A 25,488-nucleotide genomic window follows, 5' to 3' on the forward strand; every position below is an offset into this window, starting at 1 on the left:
AAATTAGAATTAAGTAAGATCAAACATCTTCTGAATAACCTTAAACAGGAAATACCCTTTAGAAAAACTGAGCAATTAAGCATAAGTATATATAAAGGCTTACATTGAAACATTGAAGAAAATAGCAATGTTACCTGTAGCAATTCTGAAGTCGGCAGGGAAAAAAATCTCTGGAACAACAACAACAACAACAACAACAAAAGTCTCTGGACCAAGTGTCCTTTTAAATATGAACCTTTTTTTAAAAAAAGCTATTGAATTATTCAAACCTGACACCTAGAAAATAAATTTTACCTCAGCCATTCCTGAATAAAGGGTAGAAGAGAAAGTATCTTTAGTCTGCAGCCATGTTATGTCTATTTTCACCAATTTCTTTCTGTATATCTAGGGCTGGCTATATATTTTCAATCTATGGAGTCTGTAAACGGGAAATCAAACATTTCTTATCTAATTCTTCTTTCTTCATGATTATCATTATGAAATAAGTAATTACTACTGCAGATTTATATTCTTCCCTATGTAATATTTGCACAGTTGATTATTACTTTAATCAATTTTTCCCAAATTTGTGTTTATTTAATGTTACGGGAAATTTATTTTTATGTCTTTTTTTGGAAATATGGGGCAGAATTATTTTTATATCCATTCATTAGAGTCTTTAGCCTTCATTTATTTTCTCTTTTAGTTAAGTAAATTTCTTTTAAATGTGGATCTTTTGTGTAATCATTGTCACAGTGCATTTCCCTAGGTCCTAATATAGCAATAAGGATTTGGAGGAAAGATTAACTCAAGCCATGTTTAGACATGAAAGAAGTTAGGCAGGACATCATTAGCTTTCTGTGGCATTAGGCAATTTACTTCATCTCCCTAGACCTCGGTTACAATATGTGGAAAACAAGGCAGATGAAAAGAAATTTCAGAGTTTCTATATCTTAGCTGCACGTTAGAAACAATCGTAAAGCCTTAAAAAATTCTGATGTCTAGGAAACACCCCTAAAAGATTATGATTTATTTTGTCTATGTTAGGAACTCAGATGTTAAAGAAAAAGTAAAACATCTCATGTGATTCTATCAACCTCCCAGATAAGAAATATTGACTTTGATATTATCAAAGGTCCTTTTCAACATTTGCCAATCTTCCACATGTATCATTTGGATTGTTTAGTTCTTTCCTACAAATTTATGTATTTTCTAATTCTATAAATATATCCCATAACCTTTTATGTCGGAAATTTGTTAACATTTTTGGAACAATGTCTGGCACTAATTCAGTGTTAGAATTATTATGAATGATTGAGAAGAGTCATTGTTACAAACGCCTCACCTGCACAAGCACATACAGCATGGTCTCTACCCAAGGGATATTTCCATCTTAGCATCTAGTAGTTAAGCATGCTGTTCTAGGGAACTTCAATATATTAACCCAGCAGCCCAGAAATAGGTACAAATATTAACTCATTTACAGATCAGAAATTCGAGGCACAGAGATGTTTAGGTACCTCTCTGAGGTCACAAAGTGAGTAAGTGGCAGAAGTAGAATTTGATCACAGGCAATTGAATTTAGAGGCTGAATCCTGCCTTCTTGAACAATAATTATAGCTTATAATTTTCTCCAATTTTAAGTTCATTTTCTGGCAAGAAGTGGTTAAAAATAACTATTTGAATTCAGTAAATTTCAAGTGAATTCAGTCCATGTCACCCACAACATTTTCTAAGCAGATTTTTGCTTATTTTTTACCATTTTTTTCTAGCTCTCTTAGTCTCCTAATGGAAATTCTTTGGCTTCCCTGGTGTTGTAACATCTTTATTATCATCTGCTAATTTAACAAGTAATAGCTATAGATATAAATAAGACTGGTTTCAGTGCCTTCTTTTAACTCAGCCATTCTCATATTTTATTATCCCATCCTTTAATCAGCTTTAAATATATTTGACTGAAGCAATCAGGAAGGATTTCCTTAAAAAGAACCAGTGAGGCAACAAATGCTGTTATTAAAAATCCCTAAGCATATTCTATCCACAAAATTTTCTTCAACCACTATTCTATTAAGTCAACTTTTACTGTGGAATCATATTTGTCAAGCTTTCTTTGCTGTTATTGAGTCCAAGCATATAAGGATCATGATGTCATTATTTCCTAAACATATTCTTACAATTTGAATGTGGAACTACATATATCTGTGCAATTTTAGCAGCCTCATCAAGATGCTGAATTTTTAAGAAATCTTCTCAGTTTTGGTGCTGGAAAGTACATCAACTCCCTTTGAAGCAGTTATATAATTTTAAAAATTTAATCTCTTCTCCTAAAACATTGTAAAGATATTGATCCCAATATGTAAACACAATTACAGAAATTCGTGGGAGGCGAATATTTAGATTTGAGACTGCAACAAGTCATAAAACAATTCTCACCCATGCCCCTCCCCCACTCAAAGTTTTCTCTATGAAGTTAAAAATGGATGGATGTTTTCACTATGTAGTCTATTAATACATTGTTAACTAATTTATGAAATATGAAATAAAATTAATTTGGGGATAATACAACTCAATGCTTTCATATTCTAAATTCTTTGATATGTTTTTTCTTTCCAACAGAAATCAGTGAGGAAACCAATGACATTTCCATAAAGCACTGGCTTACCAACACAATTGTACAGTTTAATGAAAATGTTTTCTTCCCTTTATAATAATCTTAGATAGCTATTTAAATATAACGGTGATTTTTTTAACCCAGCAGAGTTCAACTCTCAGATAAAAGTAAATCAGGAAGCAAAACCTGTATGTTAAAAATAAAGAATTTTAAAGAACCAGTTTCCCACAAAAAGTTAATGTCTTAACCCAATGAATATTTATTGTCACATTGACATAGCTAACTTCTTATTCATACTTTATTTTTGCAGATGAAATTCTTATCTTTCCTAATTTGCCAGACAATACAATGTTCTTGGGGAGATTGACTTTGGTACTCAACTTCATGTTGGGAGAATTGGACTGTTTTTAGATGGACTAGTCATGGCATCTCTGGTTCTTCTGTGTAAATGGAAGGTGTATGGAGTCTCCAGGACTACAGATGCATTGTGTTCTGAACTGGCCAGGGATGAAACATGCACCTCTCTTTAGCTGTTCAGCTTGATTATTAAGACACTATGGAAACGTTTATACGATCCCTTTCGTTCCCAGAGTTCATGACTGCCTAAACTGATGGGTGTGCCAAGTTGTAACTTAGTTATAACTAAGTTGTAACAATGCCAAGTTGTAACTTAGCATCCTAAAAGAGGAGCAAGGCAGTACAGGGGTACCCCCTTACCATTAAGGATCGCTTTATTATAATGATTGATAAAATGGCATATATTTATTGCTGAAACTCTAGTACTTAGAATAGTACCTTGTATACAGTAGACTTTCTTTCTTTCTTTCTTTCTTTCTTTCTTTTCTTTCTTATTAGATGGAGTCTCGCTCTGTTGCCAGGGTGGAGTGCAGTGGTGCCATCTCGGCTCACTGCAAGCTCCGCCTCCCAGGTTCACGCCATTCTCCTGCCTCAGCCTCCCGAGTAACTCGGACTACAGGCTCCCACCACCACACCCCGCTAATTTTTTTGTATTTTTAGTAGAGATGGAGTTTTACCGTGTTAGCCAGGATGGTCTTGATCTCCTGACCTCGAGATCCGCCTGCCTCAGCCTCCCAAAATGCTGGGATTACAGGCGTGAGCCACCGTGCCCGGCCTACAGTAGACATTCTTTTATCAACACTAATTAACACTGCAACACAACTTCACGAAAGGACAAAACAGTCTCTGTGTTTTTCTCCTATCTTTTCACCACTAGCATGGCATCTGGCACAAAGATGCCACTCAATAAATTCAAACTCAACGAATGAATGAATGTATAAGTTTTTGGGTACTTGCTGGATGCAAACCTATGTCTAAAGTCATTCTCAGAAGGCCCACTGTAACCAGGGGCAGGGGCTAGGAAATGGGGTGGGAATCCTAAATTAAAATAATAGATCAAGTAGAAAATGTCTATGGGGAAACAGAGAAAGAATGAAAATACAAGACCATTTTATAGAAGTCTTGATTACTTAATTAAATGCTATTTTAAGCTGTCAAAAAAGCAAATTTAGAAATCTTATTTTCATCATTCATCCATTCTCTAACACCTGGCAACACAATTCAATACGTCATGTGTTTTCAACGCTTATTCCAGACACTTTCAGAAATAAATTCAATCAGTCTATCAATCAAGTAATCAATGCTTATTAAACACCAACCCTATACCTAATCTTGGTTAGGTTTTGGGATGAAAGAGGTAATCTCTTTTTCAAATCAGTATAATCTAGGGACTTTAAGAAGTATATCTCAATTGCAACATGGGGAATTTACCTCGATCTATCAAACTTAAATTTACAAGGAAATGTAACCAGATGAATGGTAAAAAAAGTCAACACCATTATCATATCAAATAGCTCTGATTTATAAGCTTTTTCATAAACACTATTTCTGATTTGATGTTGACTAAAATACTGTGAGAAATTTTATGATGTCCATTTTCATGGGTAAATGTAGCATCAGGGAACTTAAATAATTTGGCCCAAAGTAATGCATATAGTAAGAAGCCAAGATGGACCTCAAATCCATGTGTTCCCCTTCTACAGTCTTACCACACTTTGCTGCTGTAAGATAAACATTTGTCAATGACCACCACCTCAATATAGATTATTCTTCCAAACACAATGCTTCCTTCTCATTGTCCACCATATCTTAGTTTTGGAACTGATAATACATGTAAATGATGCACACAAAAATTATTCCAGACTCTCACAGAGAAACTATTGCTTCCTAGAGAGCCTCAAATTTATAGCTGCTCAGTCTTTTGGGGCCTCCTTTGAAATGTGAATCAGAGGGAGAATTTGGGTTGTTTTGGCCTTAACTGCTACCAGTACACAAAAGTCCCTTTACTCTATATCTTCTTTGTGTCAAATCCCTTGCATTACTGCTAGCTGCCTCCAAGCTTGCCAGAATCAAGAACTTGGATAAAATCTAGCTGGCGGAAATTCAATCCAGGCAAGACAAAAGTGATGCTGATAGGCAGAAGTATTTAGAGTAAATAGGGAGAAGTGCTGTTTCGCTGGCAATCGGGACATCATACCCACCAAACATAAACAGCTTTGTGGTGTTACTGGACTCTGTTGCTTCTGGACTTCTAACAGCTACTGTGGCTGGAAATGCCATCTTCCATCTCCAGCTGGCTTGAAGGCTGCATACTTTCTTCCAAATTAAGATTCTGCCACAGTGATGTACACATTTGTCATATCCAGCTGGACTACTATAATGCGTTCTAGCTGGTTCTCAATACACAAAACGACATAAACATTACAGACAACAGTGCAAAGTAATTTACTTGTTGGGAAAACTGGCCATCAAAATTAGATGCATGTTTGGGTCTTTGGACAGGCCCTGTGTCTGTCAAGTCTACAAAAGATCACTAACTTTATTCACTAAAGACTAAATTGCATCATAGGCTATAGCAAATCAATCAAATGCCCAGAAGTTTGTATGAATATACAAACAATGGAGGAACCAAAAGAGAGAGAGAGAAAAAAAAAAAAAAACCATGTGGAAATCATAGAGTGGTGTAGACAAAGCCTTTGACTTTTAGTCATGGCTTTATTTGTCTACATGTCTTCCAAAACAAGACTTTTGGCTTACGAGCCTGAATAAGTCAGATTCAAACAGGTCAGCATTTATACACATCACAGTACATCTTCACTTATCAAAAAACAATTCATATCACATTCAATGTAAAGTCATCAGTAAAATTCGCCCTGTCAAAATGCTACCTTAAGAAAAATGAGTTTCTTCACTAACATGAAAAACTGAAACTAGCAACACATTCTTTCAATGAATTGTTTCTAAATTTTGATTCTCAAAGAATGTTGAAACTTTGATTAAAGAATGAGAAAAGGGTGTGTGTGTGTGTGATTGCAATTTACCCATTTGGGCTAAGACTAAATGGCACAATGTGTAATGTAGGGCAAAGATTGGAAAACTTTTTCTCTAAAATGCCAGATAATAAATATTTTCGGCTTTAAGGGCACACAGTCTCCATCCAATTGCCTTTGGAGTAGAAATGCTTTTCTACTCCACAAACAATATGTAAACAAACGAGCATGACTGTGTTCCAGTAAAACTTCATGAACACTGAAAATTAAAAATTGAAAAATCTAAAGACCATTCTCAGCCTGTGGGCCTGAAAGAAACAGCAGCAGGCTTGATTTAGCCCATGGGCCATAGTTTACTAACCCCTGCTCCATGGAACTACATTAAATAAGAAAAACATTCAACACTATCACAAGCTAAATTCTTAGCTCTGCCACTGTTTTTCCTGGGAGACCTTGGACAAATTATTTAACCTGCCTCAGGTTTCTCATCTGTAAAATGGAGTTAATAACATTAAGCGCCTCAGTGGGTTACTCTGAACATGAACTGTAGTAATACATTTTGAAAATGATACCAACTGCACATAGTAAGTGTTCAATAAATGTTACCTGTTAATATACATTACGATTCTAAAGTTAACTCCTTTTTACTTCAGTGAAAAGATTAGAAAAGTAGTTCTTTCGTGTTTAAATTTTCAAAATTGTCTTAAAGTACCTAGATGTTGTCTTCTCAAAGGAAGAAACTAGATTTGCCCAAAGATGTCAAGCACATTTGGAAAGGGGCAAACGCACAAGGAAGCCTGCTTTGCAAAATCTGCCTAAAAGGCTAGCTCCATCTGAATAGACACCTACCCGGTTTCTGTCTTCAATTGTCAAGAGTTCCTCCTCCATGCACTTATCCAAGACATCTCTAACTAGAAGCTTGTCCACCAGAGTGGGCTGAAGGAGGTTCAGCAGTTGGAGACATTCATCATGAGCGTTCTCAAGCGATGGAGAGGGCAAGTCCGTGAGCTCAGGGTTCATGTAGCGGGCGGCCAGAGGGCTGCCGGTTCTCCGGAGGGCCTCCACGAATTCCCGAGTCCAACCAAGGTGCCAGACTCCCTTCTCCAAGGTGCTCAGCAGCAGTTCAACCGCCTGCATGTTCCCGGAGGTGGCGACTGTCCTCTGAATCTGCTCCTTCACCTCTGCAGGCAGAAAGGTCAGGTAGTCCAGCACAGGCTCCACCTGGATGTACATTTTCATCCTGGCCCTGAAGCACGAGATGAGATAGCGGGAATTCTCGTCTGTGGAATACCCATTCGACATCTTTCTTTCTCAGAGAAGGGAGAGGGTTCTCCCAAGCAGATGGTGCTGTTCTCTGCGGGACAAGTGAGATGTGCGTGCCGCTGTCCGCTGCCCACTTAGAGAAGCAGGGTCTACCGCTCTGTGCCTGACAACGACGAGGTTGCCCACAGGGCTCTCAGGCCGGCGCGCGGGGCTGCAGTCGCACCTGGGCAGGTGGGCAGGCGGGCAGGTGGGCAGCGGGGCGACGCGCGGGGCCGCGGCAGGCAGGTACTGCCGGCGGGCGCGGCACTTTGGACTCTGCGGTGTGCGCCTGGGGTCCCGGACCGGGGCGATCCGGCTGCACACTCGGGTAGGAGCTTTTGAGTCCAGCTTTCTGTCAGGCAGTTCTTAAAGAGTTTGCCTGACTTTGTTTTCTGTTTCGATTCTCTTCTCAGGACTGTAAACGTAATCTGTCTGGGGGGGAGGGAGTTTCCTCAGGGAGACGCCACCTTTTGGTCGGGGCGGGAGAACAGAGGAGGCCTTTGGTCAAGGACACCGCGGGAAACAGAAAAGGAAAGCGAATTCTCTCTGACACCAAGACCAACGCTCTAGCAAAGCTCCTCCGGCGGGTATTTTGTTTTCCCAGCGGGTTCTGCCTTAACAATAAGGTCCTTTGTAGGCCAAAATGTGCAGGGCATAAAAGCATGTGATTTGGGACTTTCCAATGGGGAAGTGAACAGAAACTGCCGCAGACCCGGACGTGAACAGTAAGTTACCCTCGGCTGGTGAATGCAGGCAGGCCTGGCTGAGGGTGGTGAGACTGCGAGGGACAGGTGAGAGATGAAGCTCAGAAGACATCTTTGCAGAGATGTGGAGAAGCCAGGAGGAAGTCCTTCCTAAAATAAACCTGACCTCCTGTGAGTTCCCAAACACTAACTTGTTTCCCTGGGAATTTGGAGGTGGGTACGAAAAAGTGAGTAACAATAAACAGCTAACTTTACTGCCTCATATTTAGATTGCTGGTATTTATGCAGCTTTGACCAGGACCTGGTAACAGATGTGGATGGACTTGAACTACCAACTCAGCTTAGAAGGAAGCCAAGACTTAAGGTTTCCTAGATCCCAGCTTGTAAGTTCCCTATATTCTTTAATACACAACTTTCCTTTAATAAAACAAAACAAAAAAATCCCCCAACAACTTATTTTTGATATAGCTGCCATTCTTTTCTTGGATTCAATACAGCAAGTTTTGGCTGGAGCAGCTAGGAACTTAATTAGCAACTAATGTACCAACTTGTAGTAAACATCAACATTTGTCTATGTCATGAGAGAAAAAAAACATATTCACACTGAAAAATGGCAGCTTCATTTTGGTACAGAAGCCACATAAATGTGAGTCCTTAAGGTTACTACTCATTCTGAAGGCATTCTGTAGCCACGTGTGACTGTGGGTGGTAGGAACATACGCATCATAACTAGAACCTCATGGTCCAGAATTATATAAAGGATGGAGAGATCATTTAGGTTATCAAAGAGACATATTTAGGAAAAATTATCTGTTAGCAAAGTACATTCAATAAAGTCTATGTAGGCCAGGAAAACCTGATAGTGCTTTGAACTGGATAATAGAAAGAGTCTTGGTGAGTGTTTACTAGGGGCATACAAAATATCCAAATGAGCACTTTATGGTAACAGGTCTTATTTTATTCTCTAATTATCTTATGTAGCAAGCCTTTTTCTACCCCTGAAGGATGGTAAGCTGCTTGAAGAAGGGATATATTTACACAGTAACTAGTACACTACTCACAACTGGTGGGCCGTTGATGACATCTCTCCCAGGAGTTGTATTTGAGTTGACCATAGCAGCTGGCACAATGTCAAATACACTGAAAGTTGAAGTAAATGAAATCCTGGGCTTGCAAGTAGGCCTGATTTATACTGTTCTTTTCTGTTTCTTCACAGAACCCTAATCCTTTTTCACTTAATTTTGGGAGTTGACCTTGTACCCAGATAGAGGATAATCCAATTAGATGTTTCTACAAAAGCACTCAAATTATTAATTTTAAGTATTGCGTCTATGAAAATATCTTTTAAGGCTATTGCAAAAACATACTCCTATCGCCCAGCTGCCAGTGGGTTTTATTCAACATGTTAAAGCACAAACTAACAAACCAAAAACCTTCTTTTTCCTGGCACTTATCCTTCTGTTTCTTGGTTTCAAACATGGGGGAATGAGAAGGGGTTGCTGACTGAATATGGGGAACCAGTTAATGTTATTTTCTTCATACCACTTAATTGTTGCTCTGGAAGAGAAAGGATCAAATGTTTGGTATTTGACCTGTTCTCAAATAACAAACATTTAAACCAAAGATATTTAAATATTTGGCATTCAAATTATATCATTCATTATATCATCCAGTCATTTAAAATATGTTTATTAAGTATCTATTACATGACCAGCACTGATCTAGGTGCAGTTAATAAAATTAACAAAGTTCCTACTTTTATGGAGTTCACATTGTAATGGGAGTAGGAAGATAGATGATAAGTAATGACTAAAAGATATGCAATGTGCCAGGTGAGGGTAAATGCCATGAAGACCATAGGAAGTCTAGATAATAATGTATATTACAGTTTCACAGGTTGATTTCCCAAATAGTCATCCTCATCTAACCCTATTAGCATCGCATAACACCCAACAATAACAATTCATATTTTCTCACAAGTAGGAGTCACTCTGCTGGATGAGATCTGAGTGATGAGGATTAGGCGTGGGTGGAAGGGACTTCTTTTTTAGGAATCTCCCATAGTCTTGATAGGACACTTTTTGGAGAAAGGAGGTTAAGGAAACACAAGCCAAGACACAATCTCTCACAATGTATCCTTTTTTCATCTATATTTTTTGCATCATGATTTAGTTTATTTTCTGTTTTTCACTTGAGTAAATAATTGTTTTCCTCTGTCAAGTTTCTTCTACTAGGTTTCATTTTAATCCTCTTCACCAGTTCCCAAATGTAAGTTTCTTTTTCCTTTCTCTTTTGAGGCAGCAGATCCTGCTGAACTATGTATTTTCCCATTGTTATGCAACTTTTCATTTGACTTTTTAAAAAGTGGTAACAATATGAGCTGCCACTACAATTTAATGACCATGCATAGCAGTAATGTCTTTTTCAAAGAAAATGACAATAATTTTAGTTTAGTGAGAAACCCTGGAATTGTTGTTCTGTTCCTTTATTTGTTTGCTCATTTGTATCAATAATGAGCCTGCTTTGTGTAATATAAAGTGTTAGATGCTCTTAACCTGGCAGTGTGGGGTATGGTTAAGCACAGAGACTCTGAGTTCAGGCTGTCTGGGTTCACATCTCAATACTATTTCTTAATTGCTGTGCTTTGAAAAATCACCTCAAATACATCAGTTGTAAAATGGAAAGATTCTGGTATCATGCCATAAGTTTGTTCTAAGGATAGACTGTAACACACTAGCACCAGCCTGGCATGTTTATGTGCCCAGTATGTGACTCCAGCCCACTATGCTTACAGGAAAAATAAAGAAGAGATGGTGCGGTGCTAGTCTTCAAAGAATGCACAATTTATAAAGGAAAAATTTAGTTACATATATATATACACATAATGTAAACAGTATATAATAGCTAGCCATTTAACTGAGACTTTAAGCAAGACTTTCAGCCATTTAACTGAAACTGATAGGCTGATTTAGCAGGAAAGTTTATTAAAAGGATACTGTCATAGCTTTTTATTTCAAAAATAGTAGTAAGCCTAAAATAGAAAAAAAATTATGGCTAAGTTCACTAAATCTTGATAATAATTTCCTAATCACTTTCATCAACTCAATTAAAATTCTGGTTTTAAGTTTTCACATATAAAAACGTTTCTACATAGCAGTTTTGGCAAAAAATGAAAGTCACGTATCAATAGATAAGTTTTGGAACATTCATTTTGCAAGTACTCCTTCCATAGCTTAAAGTCTTTTCAAAAACAGTTACCTGCAAATGTTTTTGTTAAAACAGTACTTTTACCTCAAAGCCTAGATTGTAATTGTTTTATTTTAAAATAAATGCTTAAGAGCAAACTACAGTCAAAGGTAACTAGACTACCATTGTCTTTATCTTGCAATCATGGTTGACATTTAGCTAGTAGTGAGGTTTGGGTTAGATGTCCCAGTCTGTGTCCATTTTGATTGGGGAGTGGCTATTCTAATTGCTTAATACCCACCCCATAGAAATTGTTAAATACTTTTATATCACCTCTGCTCATATTGAAATGGGGAAAATTCCCTTGTCCCCCTCTCAGGGTGTGTGATGGGGGTGTGGCTCGCTTCTTCAGTGCCCCACTGCTCAAACCTCTAGGGGAGCCTGCAGACAGGCAGGCTGTGGGGCTCCAACCCACGGCAGTGTCTAGGGGTGGATGTTTACAGCTTCTGAAACCTCAGCGGGCATGTGTTACAGGGTGATCTTTTAGTTTTGCCGTCTATAGGTGGCTTGTGTTAACAAGCTCAGTTAGACCCTCTACATTGTCTCAAGGACAGAGGGCTTTCTGTATCCCAGGTTCTTGACTTGGTATACTGGAAGAATCGGATCACACCTGGGCTTGGAGAATGTGTGCAAGCTTTTATTGAGTGGAGGTAGCTCAGGGGAAGTCAGAAGGGGATGGAGTGGGAAGGTTTTCCCTGGAGTCAGGCCACTCAGCAGCCTGGGCTCCCCTCAACTGCCCCAGCCAAACTCTGCGACGTTCTACTTCTGCCAGATGGTGGCCTGCCAGCGTGCTGGTGCCTTTTGGTGTGTTCCTCTCAACGTTCAGCCGCCTATGTGTTTTTCTACTGATGTGCTCCTCTCGAGTCCAGCTGCCTCTGTGTCTGCCTGCTGGGGTCTTGGAGGTTTTTATAGGTACAGGATGGGGGCATGGCAGGCTACAGTGGTCTTGGGAAATGCAACATTTGGCAGGAAATGCCTGTCCTCACCTAGGTCCGTGAGGGTAAAGCCCTAGCTAGGGATCGCACCCTCCTCTATCCAGCACTTCCCTTTCCCCTTTCTGTATCATTTACAGGGACCACACTCTTCCCTTCGCAGCACTTCCATATCATTTATCCCCTCTGAAGAGGTACAACTAACTGCCGTTAGAATATGGACGATGACCGGTTTTAGCTGCTTCCTGCTGACACGGGGCATTGTTTTGGTAAAAATGGCACAGACTCCTCCCAGAGGTTTATCTGAGGGTTCCTAGCAAAGGAGAGCCATCGTCCGAGGCTCCGATTGCCTGACCATTTGGAGTTTGATGGCTTCTAGGCATGGGAGAAAAAAAACCCGAGTTCTATAAAGTTAAGTATGCATGGGTTAAATGTGTATTACACAAGGAAAGAATTTAGTGCCAAAGATTACAGAGATAAGAAATGAAATATACTAACAACAACAACAACATTGTACCCCGAGCTGTTTCAGCCTGGTCAAAGAAATTAAACCTTGTATGGGAGCAGTTAAACTTTAGAAGGGAGCTAACTGTTGTTGCCATATCCTTAGCAATTAACAGGTGCACCCTGGGAATTCGGGGGTTTGTGAGCTTGCCTGGTGGCCACTAAAGCTTCTGTCTCTTTCCTGTGTTTCCTCTCTCCTTCCTGGGCTTCCCTGTCTCTATTATAAAAGACCAAGGTGTCCATTTTCAGGAGGTCCCCTAATGTATTGTCTGCTCCCGGGGCCCGTTTCTGCAACTTCCTCCTGATGTCAGGAGCTGACTGAGTAATAAATTTATCCATTAGGATTAGTTGCCCCTTGACTGAATCAGGAGATAGAGAGGTGTGTTTTGCCAAGGCCTCTCCAGGAAGGCAGTGGGATTTTCATCAAATTCCTGTCCTACATAAGCCCTCCATTATGCATACCTGAAAGTGTCTCCTCTTCCATGTTCCCATCTCATCACTGGGATCCCCTTCAGGGTCATCCATTGGTACTGCTTCTCTTCTGGTTGGATAATGTTTGCCCCCTTCCCTGACACTATATGTGATACAAAACTCATCCCCAAATCTGTCTGCACTTGCTGAATGGCGTGTTTCTCAGTGTCTGTCAGGGTCTGATTCAAAAGTAACATAACATCTCTCCAGGAGAGTTCAAATATTTAGGTGAAATTCTGGAAAGCCTCTATATATCTACCAAGGTCATCTGAAAACTTGCCAAGGTCCCCCTTCATTTGCGTTAAGTCCTGTAGGGAGAAGGGGACCTGGACCTTACTGGGCCCAAATTCACTTGGCATCTATTGGAGAGGCAAGAGTAAGACTGGGGTTTGTTTAGGGTGAGGATTTCTAGGAGGGGGCAAGTGAGAGGCTGAAACTGGATAGGGAGTTCGGGGTGGACCCAGAGGAGCAGGGCTTGAGGGAGTTGGCTTCTCTGCTGGGTGTGCCTCTGAGACTCATGTCTTTAATTTGCTGGGCTTGCCCCTTGCAGCCTTCCCTGAGACAGGAAACAGAAGGTTGGATCAATCCTACATTGTCAGCAAAGGTCTGGATTGCCTTACAAGGTATAGAAAGCTTGCACGTATGGGACCTCAGACCATCTATCCTCAAGTCTACAGAAAAGTTCCAATTGCCAGATGGTATTGAAATGAATGGTCCCTTCCCGAGGCCAAGCCAGTCCTTCCTGTAAATCATAATTTGGCCAAACTTTTGTGCAGAGGGCTATGAGGCATTTTTCCTTCAGATTCTGAGGGTCAAAGTAGTCCCAATGGTTCAGCATACACCCCAGAGGAGTATAAGCTGAGGGTGGTGAAGAGAACTGGTTGCCCATTCTGAAAGACAGGGAATAGAGGCATCCCTCATTTCCCTTCTTTTTTTTTTTCTTTTTTTTTTTTTGAGATGGAGTCTTGCTCTGTCGCCCAGGTTGGAGTGCAATGGCACGATCTTGGTTCACTGCAGTCTCCACCTCCTGGGTTCCGCAATTCTCCTGCCTCCACCTCCCAAGTAGCTGGGACTACAGGCAAGCCCCACCATGCCCAACTAATTTTTTGTATTTTTAGTAGACACGAGGTTTCACCATGTTGGCCAGGCTGGTCTCAAACTCCTGATCTCAGGTGATCTGCCTGCCTCGGCCTCCCAAAGTGCTGGGGTTACAGGCGTGAGCCACCACACCCGGCCTTCCTTTCCTTCTTTCAGAAAAAACTCAGGGTATGATGGAGATGGAGAGAGAAAGTGAGCATCCTCCCTCCACTCTCTACTGCTTATCCCTGAGCCCCAGAGACCTTGGCAGGTGCCAGCCATAGGTACAAATGAGGTATGTACCCATGAGGTAGGGAAAACCTGGAGAATGGGAATTAACTGCCCTCACCTATGCCTCCCTTTCTTCTTGCTATTGGCAAACTTTGAGTTCCCTGGGCCTGTTTATTCCATGAACCATGGCCTCCTTCCGTGGGGTGGGTTTTAGTCGGCAGGAATTGGTTCTGCCCATTTACACTGTGCCTGTCACCTGGCTTTGGATTCCTCAGGCCCAGTTTTTCTTTCTTGGGCCTCAATCTGAAGCTTAAATTGAGTTTGGGACCAAAAAGGTATTTTAGAGGCTGTTTGTATCTGTTTAGAGTATCTCAAATGTGCCCTGCTGAATTTGCAGTTATCAGCCAGCAGGGGTTGCTCCTCTGTTATATTGTGGGGGGCAGGGGGAGCCCTCTCACTTGGAAAAGGAAAAAAAAAGAGAAAAACGGTAAAAGGGGCAAAAAAGGGGGGATGCTAGGAGAAGGACCCCTTACTTAGTGCAAGTGGGTGGGCCCTTTTAATCCTTGTAATTATCTTTCCCATCCTTCCCCTAGTTCAGACCAGGTTGAATTCCCTGGCCAGGGGAGGTTCTGTTGGCATATTAGGCAAGAAGCACCCTGTAGGGTCCTGGCTATTGCTTGTTTGTTCCTGCTCCCCCTCATGGCTGTTGGGCTCAGCCTTTGCCTGCTGCAGGCACACCTAGGCAGCTGAGCTGAAAGGGGAAAGGGTAAGGAGACATTCCCTGAGCCACGCATGCCTGTGGCTGTCAAGGTAGAGGCATACCTGGCACCTCTAGGAGCAGTTGGTCTGATTTGCACCTTTGGTGGCTGGGCCAAATACTCATTTTACTTAGTAACATTGACGCAGCCTGTAGCAAAACACTTAACATTATAAAGAAAGAGATGAGAGCCATTTCAAACTGTGCAAGAGAGAAAAAGTGACAAAAAGACAACAGAGGCTTGCTGGGCATGGTGGCTCCACCTGTAATCCCAGCACTTTGGGAGGCCAAGATGAGTGGATCACCTGAAGTCAGGAGTTCGAGATCAGCCTGGCCAACATGGTGAAACCCTGTCTCTACCAAAAAAAAGAAAAAAAAGAATTAGCCGAGATTGGTGGCATGTGCCTGTAATCGCAGCTACTCGGGAGGCTGAGGCAGAAGAATTGCTTGAACCTGGGAGGTGGAGGTTGCAGTGAGCCAAGATTGTGCTGCACTCCAGCCTGGGTGACAGAGCCAGGTCCTGTCTCAAAAAAGAAAAGGAAACAGAGCCTCTTACTCATAGGAAAGAGAGAGAGGTGGCAGGGTTTTGGAAGAAAGGCAAACCTGACAGTTTAGCATTCACTCACACTCACCTTCTAAGATCCCAGGTGAGCCCCCAGTTGAGACAGGAAAAGTTGCCCCGCTGCTCAAACCTCTAGGGGAGCATACAGACGGGCAGGCTGTGGGGCTCCGACCTCATGGCAGTGTCCAGGGGTGAATATTTACAGCTCCTGAAGCCCCGGTGGGAGTGTATTACAGGGTACTCTTTTAGTTTTGCTTTTAGTTTTGCTGTCTATAGATGGCTTGTCTTAACCAGCTCAATTAAACCCTCTACCTTGTTGCAAGGACAGAGGGCTTTCTGTATCTTGGGTTCTTGCCTTGGTGTACTAGAAGAATGTAATCACACCTAGGCTTGGAGAATGAGTGCAAGGTTTTATTGAGTGGAGGTAGCTTGGGGGAAGTCAGAAGGGGATTGAATGGGAAGGTTTACCCCTGGAGTTGGGCCTCTCGGTGGCCTGGGCTCTCCACTGACTATCCCAGCCAAACTCTGCATCATTCTGCTTCTGCTGGTCAGTGGCCTGGCAGCATTCTGGTGCCTGTCAGTGCGTTCCTCTCCACATTCAGCTGCCTGTGTATTCTGCTGATATGCTCTTCTTGATGTCCAGCTCCTTCTATGTCTGCCTGCTGCGGTCTCAGGGTTTTTTTTATAGGCACAGGATGGGGGCGTGGCAGGACTGTGTGGTCTTGGGAAATGCAACATTTGGGCAGGAAATGCCTGTCCTCACCTAGGTCCATGGGGATGGAGCCCTAGCTAGGGATCATGCCCTCCTCTACTTAACACTTCCCTTCCCCACTTCCATATCACTTAAAGGGACCACATTCTTCCATTCCCAGCACTTCTATATCCATATTATAATTGAAAAAGTCTTAAGGTAAGAGAGTAGGAAGGCTGTAGAATTAATTATTGAAATATTGAGATAAATTGAATCAAACTTTTGAACTGCTAAATCACGAAGGGTTAAACTAAGATTTTAAAATATAAGCATTATCAACTACAAATTTTTTTATTATCAATGCACTGAATTATATAAATTACATTTTAAAAAATTAGTTCATCTCATTCCTTTTTCGTTTTTGTTGTATTTTATGATAAATTATTATAGTTGTACATGTGAAGATTTTCTAAATGAATAACCATATATTTACTGGGGTCCATGTTCAAATATTTTTAATGATAGGGATCAAAATTTTTTATTTTTATTTTATTATAATTATTGTTATTTTTAACTTTTAAGTTCAGGGGTACATGTGCTGGTTTATTACATAGGTAAACTTGTGTCATGGGGGTTTGTTGTACAGATTATTTCATCACCCAGATATTAAGCCTAGTACCCATTAGTTATTTTTCATGATCTTTTCCCTCCTCGCACCCTTCACTTTCCAATAGGCCACAGCGTGTGTCATTCCTCCATGTGTTCTCATCATTTAGCTCTCACTTATAAGTGAGAACATGCAGCATTTGGTTTTTTGTTCCTGTGTTAGTTTGCTAATAACAATGACCTCTAGCTCCATCCATGTCCCTGCACAGGATATGATCTCATTCTTTTTTATGGCTGCATGGTTTTTAATGGTATATATGTACCATATTTTCTTTATCCAGTCTGTTACTGATGGGCATTTAGGTTGATTCCATGTCTTTGCTATTGTGAATAGTGCTGCAATGGATGCATGCACACAGGTGTCTCTACAATAGAACAATTTTTATTCCTTTGGGTATATACCCAGTAATGGGATTGCTGGGTCAAATGGTATTTCTGTCTTTAGGTCTTGGAGGAATCACCACACTGTCTTCCACAATGGCTGAACTAATTTACACTCCCACCAACAGTATGTAAGCATTCCTTTTTCTCCATAACCTTGCCAGCATGCGTTATTTTTTGACTTTTTAGTAATAGCCAATAATTTTGATTTTTAATACTAAGGCAATGCTACAGTAGGTCAAACCATTTTGTATGAATATTAAAATAAAAGAATGACCCAAAGAATGCTACAAACTTGCTTTCCAGTTGTTTTATGTACCTGAATACACACATTGGCCTTGAAGAATATCTCCAATAGGAAGTGCTGACATGGCCAATTCAGTCCCTTTTTGTGGTGGCAAAGTGAGCCAAGTGACCACTTAGGAAGTTGTTCTCAACCTACGTCCAGATTAGACTTACATGGAAACCTGTATAAAATTATCCATTGCCTCACAATCTCCATGGTTAGAACTTTAGTGTCAGTTATTTTTCTTTTCAAACCCACTTGTAATTTCATTCTTCTGTCAGAGGTGAGAACTAGGGATTAGGGCTTCTGTTAGCCTAGGGCCAACTGAGGATACCATCAATTCTCATTTTTGGTGGCAGTTATATTCTAGAAAGTCACTATAAGCACTGAATTAGTGAATACTGAGCCATTGCTTCTAGAGAAAACGAGGGTTAGGTTCCTATGAGCCCCAGTAACATTTTTGTCAACTGATCAATACATAACCTTGTTTTGCCTGTATTTCTATTTAAAGACATTTTATTTAGTATATATTGTTGATTCATTAACATTGAATTCACAGCCAATTGCACTATGACTCATACCTGAACAAAGCTTACCTAACATACTTATTTTCTTTTGTGCTCAGGAGTATTAGACCGCACTTCAGCACTGTGCTGGGAGGCCATTTTAAACAGTGAAATCACTAACAAAGAGCACAAAAATGTGAAAAATGTGGCACTAAATATACTACAAAAAGTATACTTATTTATAGTATAAGAGCTGAAACAAGAAGGCAGAGCACTGCCTTGTTTGACCTCAGTTAGGAGTCTGTGCGTCAGGTGATTCAGATGTTTCACAGTTCTGCACATGTTTGCAAATGACTGTGAAAGGGCCACAAGTATTGATTATTTGGGAGTTACAAATAAGTATTAGCAAGTAGCTGAATTCACACAAATGAAACCCATGAATAGTGAGTATCAACTATCCTATGGTTTGAATTATTGTGCCCCCTTCAATATTTATGTTGAAATATCATCCCCAGTGCAACAGTGTTAAGAGGTGGGGCCTTTAGGAGGAGATTACACCATGAGGGCTGTGGCCTAGTGGGCAGGATTAGTACCCTTTTAAAACTGAGTGAGTTGAGCATATTTTGCCCTTCTGACCCACCATGTCAAGAAATAGCATTCATGGCACCATCTTGGAAGCAGAGGCTGGGGACCTCACCAGATGCTGAACCTATCTGTGCCCTTGATATTGGACTTCCCATCCTTCAGAACTGTGAGGAAATAAATTTCTGTTCTTTATATTACCCAGTCTCAGGTATTTTGTTGTAGCAGAACTAACAGACTGAGACAAACTGTATATATATAACTTGCTGGCCTGAGCAGGAGAATTTGGAAACTGGATTATGTTTTTTAGATATCTTCCTGAATCATTCATAATTCATTTTGGATAAAGCTGTGATATAAGTGGACACATATTTTCAGCAATTTATGAAAGGACACGTAGTCTGGAACATTCATCTGCTAAATTCATTGACCTGGGCATTGCCACCTAGTTGCTTAGAACAAATAAAACCTATTAGGCATTATATAAAATACACAACTTCTGCCGGGTGTGGTGGCTCACGCCTGTAATCCCAGCACTTTGGGAGGCCGAGGCGGGTGGATCACGAGGTCAGGAGATTGAGACCATCCTGGCTAACACGGTGAAATCCTGTCTCTACTAAAAATGCAAAAAATTAGCTGAGCATGGTGGTGGGCACCTGTAGTCCCAGCTACTCAGGAGGCTGAGGCAGGAGAATGGCACGAACCCAGGAGGGGGTGCTTGCAGTGAGCCAAGATCGCGTCACTGCACTCCAGCCTGGGCGACAGAGCGAGACTCCATCTCAAAAAAAAAAAAATATATATATATATAAAAATATAAATATACAATATTATTTATATATTATATAATATATCCATTATATATAATATATACATTATATAATATATACATTATATATAATATATACATTATATAATATATAAATATATATATATATTTATGTAGCTTCATAGCAGTAGCTCCCTGGACACTTTAGAGCATAAATCCTTAGCTAATATTTGGAAGAATCAAATACATATGAATTCAACTGAAAAGTCCACAATGTCTTTAAACTGGAGAGAAAGTAACAAGTGCAGGAAATCTGAATCAGAACTACTTCGAAGGATTTTTGCTTAACTCATGCCTACTAACAAGGCCCACAGCAGTCCTTCAACTTGTGGTTCAGGAAAGAGAATGAGGGACTGAAGGAGGAAGTCCTGAATCATTGAAAAAACTGTCTTGCTTGTAGTAACTGGAGTTTCTTATACTTTTACCAAAAAGGAAGAGGGAAGTTATAGAGACTATAAGGAAATTCAACTTCCACACAAAAATAATGCACAGTCACATTTACTGCAAGTTTATCATGGCCTAGGTGACTAATATTTAAACTGAGAAGATTTAATGTGACTTAGTGATACATCCCTAAGATGTGATGGAGAGAGGCTCAATGGGCAGAGCACTGGGCCCCATCTGTACTCCAAAAAGAGTACACTTTTTTAAAAAAGTTCATTTTTTGTGATTACGCATTTTTGGAAAGGTGTTTGAAAGTCTCTGCTGGGGGATCAAAACATGACGTACAAAGAATTCTCACAAAAATAGAAATATGGTATCAGGGCTTTCTTAGACTGCCTCACATTTATATACACCCAAAAACTAGCAAGATTAATTCAGAGCCAGCAGCTGCCTTTACCAACAGTTTTGCATAGAATCAAATGCTAAAAAAGTTGAGCAAGCTCTGGAACCTGTATACTATTTTGTTGAAGGTGGGAAAGGGACTTCAATTATAATATGCTAGTACTGTTATAAATGAAAGAATGGATGAGTAAAGCCAGTAACGAAGAGATGAGACACCTATTTATTAAGATCACAAATTATACCGTATTTTATAATGTAAATGTATATTGCATATTAAAATATATTTTCTGATTATTCCTTAAATCATTAACTTTTTTTCCCTCTGAATTCCCAATAAATCGGCTGTGTGTTTCATTTATCTATCTGAGTATTTGTGTTAAGGGTATATAGATTTAGCAGCTTTGGGGAGCTTGCAGAGTCCCTCCTCATCCTTAGAACTCATTCAAAATTTTAGAACTTATTTAGCATAGATGATTTCATTTCATTCATCCTTTCTCCCTGAAAGGCAGTAAGAGTCTCAAGGGACATATTCATACTATGTGAGAGATTTTTAAATTATCAGGTGATCCAAATTATTTTGTTACTACAAATAATCTATTTAAAAATACTTTAAGATGAAGGATTTATGATTTTTAATAGAGAAAAATAAATAAGGCAGCATGCATGGACTGTGAGTGATCCCTGACAGACATCTCAGAAATGCTTCATTCATTTCAGGAACAGACTGCTTATGTGCTCACAAATATGCTGCATGCTGTTAATTACCAATTAAGCATAATGTTAACATTTAATAATTGTGGAACACCCACAGTGAACCCTAGAGAAAGCCTGAAACTTATCTCGAAAAAGGAATTCTGGAGGCTGACCAAAGTTCTCAGATAAGGCCAATTACTGCCTAAGGCTCATCTTATTCCCTGGAACCTTGATGATACGGTGTCTCCTTTGAAGAGGTGGCAGGGACAAAGCAGCCCAGGCCAAATCCTAGACATCGTCTTATCCATGCCTTTCTCAGAAAGGTGTAAGTGGGAAAGCCTTCCCTTGCTTCCTTCCTGAGACTTCTCCACACTGCGACTCACAGATGATGTTTCCTCTGCCGCCACCTTGTGGGGCTTTAACTGTGAGATCTTAACTGCATTGGAACAAATTAAGCTGATTCAGTTAAACAAAATTGTAACTATGTACAATTATAGATTTTTTTTTTGCCGGTTAACAGAAAAGGGAGATAATCTATATTTCCCACTAGGGAGGTAAAATCATGGCTATAATTTCAACTTAAAATACATGTTATAAAGGCAGAGAAGATAACCTTCTACTTCATTACCTCTACTGCTAATGTTCTCTCCAATCTTCAGAAAAAAATCATTTAAAATTAAGCTGCTCAGGGCCCAATATACTTCTGCTACAGAATCAGGGAAAAGGGTATAAATATCTATAGGTAAGGGACAAGGTAACATGTATTGAGGATGTTTATAGGGATTGTTTTCATGACTATGCCTATGTTACACCTCCCTGCACCTTTCTTTTGTGATTCTATGTCATCCTGAGCTTACCTCTAGCCACAGCACTCATCTCACTTTGTTACAATTGCATTTTGACTTATCTGCCATTCCTAGTAAGCTATAAGCTTCACAAGGACAGGCAACATGTCTTCATTATTTTTGAATCCTCAATAGTAGTGTAGAGCTTGGCACACAGGAGGTACTCAATGCATATTTAGTGAATAAATGAACATCAAATGCCTACCATGTGCTAGGAGGTGTGAGGAAAACAAAGATCTATACCTATGCTTTTCCTGAGCTTTCTATATGTTACCACATTTAATCTTCACAACTCCATGAGTTTATGAGTGGGCCTATTGTTCTCTCTTGCTCAGTATTCATTCCTTCTGTTTTTGGTAAAACTGCTCCTAGATTTTCTTCTGGAGAAACCACCCATTTCCTCATCCTCAAACTATCTTTGGGTAGGATTGACCCCTTTCCCAGCTATTGAGCTGGAGCCTTATTAGTTTAACCTACTCAACATATCCCACTCCCTAGCTATAGTGATTAAGTGTGAACACGGAACCCAATTAAAACCAGAGAAATCCTAGCACTTTGGGAGGCCAAGGTGGGTGGATCACTTGAGGTCAGGAGTTCAAGACCACCTTGGCCAACACGGTGAAACCTCATCTCTACTAAAAATACAAAAAAAAATTAGCCAGACGTGGTGGCAGGCACCTGTAATCCCAGCTACTGGGTAGGCTGAGGCAGGAGAATCGCTTGAACCCGGGAGGTGAAGATTGCAGTGAGCTGAGATCACACCACTGCACTCCAGCCTGGATGACAGAGTGAGACTCCATCTCAAAAAAAAAAAAAAAAGGACCAGAGAAATAAAAGTGGAGATTCCCTGTAGCTATTTGTAACAGTGAGTTATGGTTGGGTTAAGGGTTGGGAGGGGGCATCCCTCTATGTCCTAAGAATGGAGGCAGAAGGGACAGCTGGAAAATGTGGGTCCTTGGAGAAACTGTCTATATGCCAGATGAAACTTAATCTAAAGCTAGCCCAGGACTTTGAATTACATGAGCCAATAAATTCTCTTGTTTAGATATATTGAGTTGGATTTTCTGTCGTAATATTAAGAGGACTTATTGATCTTCTAATAGGGAGTATCCCCATTTTGCAAAGGAGAAACTGAGATTTAAAGAAGTTGCATTATATATTCCAATGTCATACTGTCAACAAATGAACTTGGAGTCAATTGTCAACCCCTTCGTTATTTATTGCACAGTTTCTTCCAGAGTTAGCATGGATGATAATGACTAGAACCAATTAACCTAGTCTCTTGAAATCAGAATGTGTGTGTGAATTAATGAAATCAGTATTAACAAAGTTAAAAAAATAAAATGTTAATAAAGAGAAATTGTCCCAACTCTGACATTGGTATTAACTTATTATCTGCATAATGTGCTTAGCTGATAGGTAGTTTCCTACATGGATGTTTCCTAAATATTAATGAGGGAAAATATCAAAATTCAAGATCTGAATATCAGCTGATTTTTTTTCATTATTGTAATACTATGATAGACTTATAGCCTGAAGCTACATGTTTTGCTTAGTTAACAGTTGAAAGTTGAGTTCAATAATAATTTAATTTTTCAAATTTATACATGAAAAGCTATATTTTAGGCAATGCTTTCCAACAGAAATTAGTTTTGTTTCCTTCTAAACATGTATTTATTGATGTGTAGATTTATTTAAAATAATATACAGAAAGATATTTCACATAGGAAATCAAATACATAATTATTTAATCTTTGTTATCTATATGCTCAAATGGTTTCTATGTCCTCACTCAGACATTTTTTGTATCTTTTTTTCATTTTATTTTGTTTTTTTGATATCAGTAACTACCATTTTCTTAGACACTTTATGAGCAAACTCTAGCCTAAAGATTCTGTTGCTAGGTAACATCCTCCTTTCTCCTGTCTCCTCTCCCTTTCTTTTCTGCTGGTTGCCATAGTGCCTCTCTTAATGGGTGGCTCAAGTCCTTACTGTAATCCTGGAAGTTGAATAAAAACCTAAGTATATCTCTCTCTCTCTTTCTGTCTTCTATATAGCCTAGTTGCTCAGTGAAATATTTGGATTTAATTAAGTACCAATTAATCATTCAGTATAATTACTCTATAAATATCTACTTTATGCAATTTATCTGGATTTTTGGTTTACTTTACAGAACAATTTCATGGGTTGAAACTCTAATTGAAGAGTTGTTTAATTTGGGCGGGGTTGGGAATTTAAGTTCTGGAATTTCATTTGGATTTAATTAAATACAGAATAATCATTCAATATAATTACTCTATAAAACATCTACTTTATGCAATTTATCTGGATTTTTGGTTTACCTTACAGAACAATTTCATGGGTTGAAACACTAACTGAGATTTGTTTAATTTGAGCAGAGTTGGGAATTTAAGTTCTGGAATTTCTTTTTCTTCAGTGTGCTTGACATTTTCCACCTGCCCATAAAGATCTACTTTTCACCCTTCTCTACATTGTTCTGTGCCAGGGAGCCTAACCTTTGTGGACTGCATCAATGAGCTCCCTTTTCCTCTAGCTGCTGATCAGATTCAGCCAAAGGAAGCGCTAGCAGGAAAGCAGAGGTAGGGAGAAGAGTGAGGTTTTGGTATTTATTTCCTAGGCTAATCTTAATGCAGGTCATGGTGCATCCGTGGGCTAAAAGTCATGTGTCAGGGGACCCTCTTCATACAATAATTCTATCCATGTTTTGATAACTGCTTTCTTGCCTTGCCCCTTCTGCCTAAGGGTGGTAATGGGTCCTCAACACTGCTTGCACTGGGATGCTATATCAGGCCTGATTGATTTATCTTACCTATGTCAACACTTCTGTAAACAGTGACTTTATTACAGTCTCTCAATTACTGTGTCTGAATGTGCCTTCTGCTTTTTTCTGGTGGAAGTGGCAGCAGCAGCAACTGAGCTTTATGGCTAAAAGACAGAAAACAAGGAAAGTGTTTAAGGTAAGCTGAGCTGAGAAGATCTTGGGTGGTGCATTAATTGGGCTCATTATACCCACCCATAACTGATCATGGGTCATCATCTACATTAGTACCTGTCACAATTCTTACCCCTTTTTGTACCAGGAGAGTACTAAGTTTTTTTCCCTTTCTTTTACTTCAGTTTCTAATTTTGGATAACTCAAGCAATGAAGTGTTTTATAGCTTGATTCTTAGGTTTTAAGTAACATTAAAGGCTCTAAGAATGGGACTTCATTCTCTCACACTCATTCAAAAGTACACAAGCACTGGTGATTGTGTAGTGAAAGGTGACAGCACAACAGTGAACATTATGATCAGGGGTCTCCTGTTTTCAGCTTTCAGATTTTGTGTGCTATTTCCTGAACATGAAAAATAATCAGTTCATGTTTTGTTTTAAAAATATTTTGCAACTGCTTTGATCTGTGTCTACATCCACAATGCAAGTTATTACTACGTTTCCTCTGAAGATGTAATTGGTGCTACTTATTTCACAAGATTGTTGTGAAA

At 39.6% G+C, this 25,488-nt stretch overlaps 2 protein-coding genes across 3 annotated transcripts in view; one reads left to right on the top strand and one right to left on the bottom strand.

The window, feature by feature from the left end:
• The window catches only part of IFIH1 (interferon induced with helicase C domain 1), a 51,633-nt gene extending 43,905 nt beyond the window's left edge, over nt 1-7,728 (bottom strand). The window contains exon 1 of the mRNA XM_054477430.1: nt 6,787-7,728. Within this exon, the coding sequence (XP_054333405.1) occupies nt 6,787-7,239 (453 nt within the window). The 5' untranslated portion in view covers nt 7,240-7,728. The remainder of the gene's footprint in view (nt 1-6,786) is intronic.
• Nucleotides 7,694-25,488, top strand: part of GCA (grancalcin) — a 43,966-nt gene continuing 26,171 nt past the window's right edge. Inside the window, exons 1-2 of one of the 2 annotated variants that reach the window (XM_054477434.2) lie at nt 7,694-8,114; nt 8,213-8,326. In XM_054477434.2, the coding sequence (XP_054333409.1) occupies nt 8,255-8,326 (72 nt within the window). In that variant the 5' untranslated portion in view covers nt 7,694-8,114; nt 8,213-8,254. Of the gene's footprint in view, nt 8,171-8,212; nt 8,327-25,488 lie in introns of both variants that reach the window. The other variant, XM_054477439.2, reaches the window with a different exon arrangement.

Source organism: Pongo pygmaeus, chromosome 11, assembly GCF_028885625.2.
Source record: "Pongo pygmaeus isolate AG05252 chromosome 11, NHGRI_mPonPyg2-v2.0_pri, whole genome shotgun sequence".
Lineage (NCBI taxonomy): Eukaryota > Metazoa > Chordata > Mammalia > Primates > Hominidae > Pongo > Pongo pygmaeus.